The 7,500-nt window shown below is 31.8% G+C and overlaps 1 protein-coding gene and 1 pseudogene across 1 annotated transcript in view; both read left to right on the top strand.

The window, feature by feature from the left end:
* LOC145283704 (lysozyme-like) overlaps positions 1-7,500 on the top strand; it is a 17,061-nt gene that overhangs the window by 1,437 nt on the left and 8,124 nt on the right. The window contains exons 2-3 of the mRNA XM_080132729.1: positions 147-231; positions 6,885-6,922. Of these exons, the coding sequence (XP_079988855.1) occupies positions 147-231; positions 6,885-6,922 (123 nt within the window). The remainder of the gene's footprint in view (positions 1-146; positions 232-6,884; positions 6,923-7,500) is intronic.
* LOC145284139 (5S ribosomal RNA) lies at positions 4,113-4,230 on the top strand (annotated as a pseudogene).

Below are 7,500 nucleotides of genomic sequence, written 5' to 3'. Positions count from 1 at the left end.
AGATGTGCGCTTTAAATTTGTCCTTTAATCACAGTAGCCATTTATGTCTTAGAGGCATATGTCTGGCTTGGAATGGATAAAAGTAACACAAAAAATACAAAAATACTAATTGAAAAATTCAATCAAGTTGTTTTTTATTTTCTCAGTTGCCAAACGTTTGGCTGTGGACATTATGTATTGGAAGCATTTGGTTGATTATCTCCCCTGGCGTCAAAGCTAATTTTGCTCAAGGTAAGTTTATGATATATACTTATTATTACTATAACCACTATTATTATTTCTTATTTTCTATTTTTACCAATGAGTCATCAGATATCAAGGCCAAAATCCATTCGAGAATAAGGGTTGATGGATGGATCGATGGATTTTCGGTTTAATGATGCCTGGTACGATAACTTATTAACTTAGAGTTTTTGTATAGGAGCTGTTCTTAACAGACCATGGTAAGACCAACTTCTATAATATTATTTATCTTTAACAAATTAAAACTATTACATGAAAAGAAACAACACTATTTATTCAAAGTGTTTATACCGTTTTGGTATATGTTGAAGAAAGTTAGACAGTGTCAAAGTGAAAAAATAAAAAGGAAAAATATGAAAGTTTTTTTAGGAGCTGGAAGCCGTCTATATTTGAGTTAAGATAGTCAACCCTCGGGAATCCAGTGAATCAAAGCAGAATAAAGAAAGAGTTGCGACTTTCTTGATTACTTTCACGAAACTCTCTGATCATCTTTTGTAATTTCCAAAAAGGCTGAAGTAGACCTTCTTGAGACTGATGAAACAAATGCACTCTATAAGTTATTAGTCAGTGTGTAACCAAATCGCCTAACAGGAACAGTTTTCTGAGAAAGAAAATAAGTCATTATTGATGATTGAGATACACTTGCACTATACGGTATCAATGATTTTTTTATGATAGTTTCTTTCCCCAGAATCTGAGTAACAGCAAGTCACACCAATTTCTTAGCTTCTTTCCATAATCATTGCAACTCACTATGTGTTCTGATATCAGCCATTTATCAGTGATTTTCCATTAATAAAAGCCAGTGGTTTTCTTTGAAATATGAAGCATTCTTAAAAATGCCAGAACTCATTATACCATTTCAGTCAAGGTCTGGAATGTTCTAATCCCTTCTTGATCTTATCATTTTCTCAGGCTCTCAGTAGCCATTTTATATGGTCGCAACTGATACTTATATTGTTGCAGTTAAAGTATGTTTCTTACATATTTACCCAAGTAATATTAGCACTATTTTAACTCATCTGTGCTTATCACCAGGTTATATCTGTTGCTTTTCACATTCTAAGATTATAATATACCAATGCTTATCTATATATTAATACGATAGCGTGTGTGTTCTTTTGTGTGTCATGCTTCCCGGCAAATTTGATTGGTTGAGATTTAATTCTGGAATAGACATTTAATTCCAGAATACACATTTACGAACGCTCCAGGTGGCATTCAATTAACATGTTCTCACCGCTATATTTGTTTTTAATTCTATAAAATTTAGGGTTTTATCTTTCAAGAGTTATTAAGAATTAATTGATTTTAAGTTATTCCATAGTAAAAAATGAGAACACAAATCTCCCGGTCGGTGGGGACAAAAATTGAGCAGTTATTTATTATTTTCATTGTTTATTGTTTTTTACATTTGTTTATTGAGAGAGAGAGAGAGAGAGAGAGAGAGAGAGAGAGAGAGAGAGAGAGAGAGATAGAGAGAGAGAGAGAGCATGAGAGAGAGAGAGAGAGACGCTTATGTTTTCGTTAATGAAAATATTATTGCTACTACTGCAACATTTTCCTGTAAACAAAAGCCAAATGCATATCTGTTATGAAACCTTGAACTTTATGAAAAGCCTTGACGTTACAAACCAAAAAAGTGATACGTTATTAGCGAAACGAAACTGGTTTTGTACATAAAATATTTTTATAAAAACATTAAATCTAAAACAATATATATATATATATATATATATATATATATATATATATATATATATATATATATATATATATTAAATGACAGTTCCTTTTTCTAAATAAATTATTTTTATTAAAATATGATAGCATATGTGTTATTTTCTGTATCACATTTTTTTTTCTTATGAGTGTCTGTCGTTTAATTGTTATGCCTTTCCATTTTTTGTAATAAATAATTTTACCAAGAATTCTTCGTCAGTTTTGGTTTTGGTTTCGATTATAGCTGGAGGAACTCCATTATATATATATATTCTTTTTTTCTTCATAAGTTTTGTGCTCGGTTTCGATTCAAGCTGATGCACACAAGCCATATGGATATATTTTTATTTTTGAAATCATAAGTTTATAATATATAAGAATGGATCGAAAATTGACTCTTATAGTAATATATACGAAATCTGCATAAATTAAAATATTATATTTAAGCATATTTTATGACCAGACTATGCCGGGCGTCCCTGCTAGCTTAGATATATACTTTTGCAGTTTTAACATAAGAACTACAATAATATCAAGGTGTCTCTATTTATGCTGAACATCGACAAAATGCTAACATCAATATATTACATATGAAAGAGTCCACTGTGGAATTTCCACAGGTTCCGCTAGTAAAAATAAATACAATAAGTGTCTATCTACAACAGGTGGATTCAATGATTAACGTGGTGCTTTTTGGTTAGGTCAGTGCTTCTAATATACATTTTGAAATTTACTAACAAATAAAAGGAGACGCCACCACCAACAAAAGAATAAAAAAAAAAGGAAGACAAGCCAAGTAACTTAATATTATCTGAATATTATTTTCTTGGAATAGGCTTCAACAGACACAAAGAAACTTACCAGGCAAAAATCAGATGAAATAGTTAAACTTGATTATGAAGATAAAAAATATATCTGACAATGAATTTATATGGAAAGCAAAAGTTGAAGGCTGTATTGGTACATTAGCAGCAGGTGTTACAGATACAAAACAAAAGCTTAGCCTTGACAATTATTTCCTTAAATAAAACAGAGAAAAGCTGAACCAAATACTATTACTTTTAGTGGTAATACTCATGTGGACGTTATGTATTGGAAATATCTGAATGATTATCTCCCCCTGGCGTCAAAGCTAATTTTGCTTAGGGTCGATGGATGCCTCTGTTCAGTCTCGAAAGACAAAAGATACCCCCAGTAGGGGCAGCTGCACATGTAATTGTGAGGCAAGGATTGCGCAATCTCCAACCACACCTCTCCTGCTCGAGTCCAGTGGCAAGGAGAAGTCCAAGACGACTGGAAACAATGCTGAGATGCGCGGAAAGAACATAAAACACCTGGAATTCCCAAATGGTCACCCATTTAATAGTGACTAGTTTCCACGTCGCTTAACTTTGGTGATCCAATGAGAACCGGTGTGTCAATGTGATTATGCCATGCTTAAGGTAAGTGTATGATATATATTTATTATTACTATTACCATTATTATTATTCCTTATTTTTTATTTTTACTAATAAGTCATCAGTTATCAAGGCCAAAAATCACTGAAGAATAAGGGTTAATGAGATGGATGGATTGAAGTCAATATGGCGAGTTATACTCAAATACAAAAAAAAAATATAGTGAAGTAGTTTGTTTAGCGTCAATTCCAATTTCATGGAGTTATTAGTATTTATTTTCATTACCTTTATCAATCTGTAAGTGAAAACATGCACACTAAACCCAATAATACAGGACACACAGAATAATGGAGAAATATGACTAAATATATACATTTTATTTACAAAATAAATGGGCTTGCAACAGAGGATAAAAGAACATAAATAAAAGGTCTCACCACTCTTATTGCTCTCTACCATATATGGTAACATACGAATCTATGACAAACTTTTCTTTATATTCAACTATGTGGAATCCTGTTCCTCTCTCTCTCTCTCTCTCTCTCTCTCTCTCTCTCTCTCTCTCTCTCTCCGTCCTCCAGTAGTTTGGGTCCCTCTGTGCAAAGAGAAATAATCACCAGTCCTTAGCAACTGTTGGAATTCTTCCTTGTTTCCCTACATAGTTTTTATTACAGATTTTTTGGAACAATTTCTAATGCTTCTATAATTATTTGTATGGTGATAATTTTTATGCTCCATAGTTTCTTCATACATACGGCATAATCACGTTGACACACTTGTTCTCAACAGATCACCTGAAGTTAAGCAACGTTGAGCCTGGTTAGTACCAGATGGGTGACCATTTGGGAATTCTAGGCGCTGTATGTGTTCTCCACCAGTCGTCCTGAACATACACTTAACTTGCCACTGGTATTTTACAATGTTGACTCAGGAGAGGTGTGGTTGGAGATTGTGCACCTCCTGCCACAAAAATTTCACACGCAGGCACCCCTTCATGAGTATCCATAGTCTGTCAAATACTGAAGGAGTCCGTTTAGTTTCTTCAGTTTCTTGTTCAGTTCCATGTATTTACTTATTTTTTTCTGCCTCGTTTTGCTTAACTTGGTATAATGGCTTAACTCTAAGATATGGCAAATGTTTTTGTGGCAATCTTTAACCACATCTCTCCTGAGTCGACATTGTTGAATACCAGTGGAAAGTGGAGATTGATGAGTACGACTACCCTGTCTCCCTGCAGCCGAAGCCGCTAGGAGACACATCCCATCACACAAGATGTGTAATGGGGTATGATCCCACACAGTTGGGCGATTCTATTTATAAACGATGCTGCTAGGAACTGACGAATCGAATTAATTCACGTTCTGCTACCAACCAATCAGAAACCAGAATTGCCCCATAAATATTAAACCTTTTCTGTAGCAATTTCACATATGTTTTTTTCCGTCTCGACACGGTAAGAATCTTTTGCTCTGTGGAACTGTCTACTGCAAACCAGTCACCTCTCAAGACTTGTTTAGAACAACTAACCATCGGAAACTGTTCTGTCTACTGCAAACCAGTCACCTCTCAAGACTTGTTTAGAACAACGAACCATCAGAAACTGTTCTGTCTACTGCAAACCAATCACCTCTCAAGACTTGTTTAGAACAACTAACCATCGGAAACTGTTCTGAAACTAAACATGGCTTACACTTCTAGAGTTTTCCTGCTTGCTTATTATTATCATGCCTGCTCTTCTTGTTGCATAAATTTTTATATTTGTTCATCAATGTCTGTAGAGAGTTTATGTCTTTTATTTTTCAATCCTGGATTGGTTTTTTTCTTTGTGCCATTGGTCTGTGTGTTCAAAACTAAGTTGTTTCAATAGTTCCCAATGTAATACCTTACAAGTCAAGTCATCTCTATTTAAGTTCTTTTAGATCAGCTTGCTGCATTAATGGATGGTGTGGTTTATTCTTATATTTTCTTTATTTCTAAATAATGTCGATCATGTCATTTATATAATTTCTCTGACCGTGTTGTTTTGTGTGAATGTTAATAGGGATTTTGTATCTTTTTTCAATTTTACATTTTACAGCAATATTCATATTTTCTTTTGCACAATTTCTTTGGTCCATCTTATAAATAGTTCATGTTGCATAGTTTCTTCTTACTTTGTCTTGTCTTTTTGGTAATCCATCAAAGTCTCTCATATTTGTCTTGCTTTAGTTGTTGTAGTGTTGAGATTTTTGCCTAAAAACCATCAGAAATCAAGTGGGGTTGGCATTTTACATTAAATTTATGTAGAAAACTGACTCAACAGCTAAAATATTCAAGACTTGTTTACAGAAATTAATTCATCATTTTAATATTTAGTGCTTATTCAATCCTAATGCATAGGAAGAATTAAAATAAAATTCAATAAAATTATATTTAGAATAGAGGTGAATACATTTGTATATACCTGTCTAAGAATTACGAACATTGGGAATACATTAAATTGATCACAAGTAACTTACTCTGAACCTTCAAAACATTGAAGAGTAAGTTTTAAAAAAATTGTTTTAAACAGTCTAAATATTTGGTGTTCAATTGATATAATAATTTGAAGATTTCTTTTCTAAAAAATTGAATAACAAAGCATATAATTTTGATTTTCTAAATTCTCTCAAAAACTTGAAGTATATTAAAAAATATCTTATATCAACTAATTAAAAATAATAAAATTCACTTATACCATGCAATACTTCAGTCAGCTTTTCAGAAGCTGATCTTGCAGGACGAAATCCATATTTTTGTGTTAAAAAGTAGATTGTGTTTGTTGGGGTGATTGAAAACTTCTTGATTCAACATTAATTCAAACAAATTACTTGGGATGTATAGGAGATTAATGGGTCTGTATTGAGATGCAGAAGACTGATCACCAATATTTTTAAATAATGGACATATTTACAGAATTTTTCAAGAAGATGGAAAGTATTTCTCCTTTAAGCAACTGTTGAATAACTTTGTCAGAAGAGGAGTCCTGGAAACAGATCTTTAAGCAACTGGAATATTGTCAGGGCCAGTTGTCTTGTGTTCTTGATAAGTTTGGCAACATTGTGGACAGATGTATGCATTTAACAACATCCCGGATATTATTTTATGGATTGTATGAGATAAAAAAAAAAAAAAGGAGCATTGCAAAATTTGAAAAAAAAAAAACCGGCATAGGTATGACTTGGAGTTATTAAAAAAGTAAACTAGTTTTATTGTATTCTTCTTTTGTTCTATCGTAGGGTTTACAAATCGGTTTTATTGTATCAAGTTTTCTTAAGAATGTTAACCAATCAATATGATCAAATAAAAAATAATAATAATACAATGAACATACAGGTTAGTTAATATAACAATGATTTTAATTAACAAATACCATTAAAATGTCATCATATGCTAAACCTGCTCTAGATTAAACAATATTTTAAATTTAAATGATTTAATTAAAAAATTTTCTGGATTCACTTTAAATGTGTTTTGTTTTTTTTGCTTTTTCATTTCAACAGGAATTGTTCCTCCCAAATGTTTGCAGTGTTTGTGTGACGTAAGTAGCATGATCAGTAAATGCAAATATAATGGTCATATCTGCATTTCTCTCTTTTTGTTTCAGTCGAGGTTTTCAGAAGTTCTCCTAAGGAAAACACTTGATCTCTATATGACATATTCGAATACACCATTAAAGTTCTCCTTTGCCATTCAAACATTAAATCAGTAGAGAACATAATTTTGATATAATGCTTGATAAAAAAAGAAACAATTTTCCACTTACTTTACTTTTCTCTAATATCCTTTTTCTGCGGATATTATTTCTAGAGATTTTGACTATCCCCACTACTAAGTGGATTTAACAAGCAAAACATGAGCCAGTTATTTATAAACCTGAGCTGATTATTAAATTCATATTATATTTTATTCAACTATTCTAATTTTTATTTTATTTTTTACTAATATATGAGACTTAAAATTCATATTATTAGCACTATAATTTCTTTCGATTTTCTATTGTGATTGTAGGTCAGATATAGAGATAATAGGATAAATATGAAAATATGGAAATAAATAGAAACAGATGCAGAAAAATAGATAGATAGATAGATAGATAGATAGATATATAGATAGATA

This window comes from Euprymna scolopes, chromosome 8 (genome assembly GCF_053919585.1).
Source record: "Euprymna scolopes isolate OS-2025 chromosome 8, ASM5391958v1, whole genome shotgun sequence".
NCBI classification, from domain to species: Eukaryota; Metazoa; Mollusca; class Cephalopoda; order Sepiida; family Sepiolidae; genus Euprymna; species Euprymna scolopes.
The sequence above is the reverse complement of the archived record's forward strand: the minus strand, read 5'-3'. Positions and strand labels throughout refer to the sequence as shown.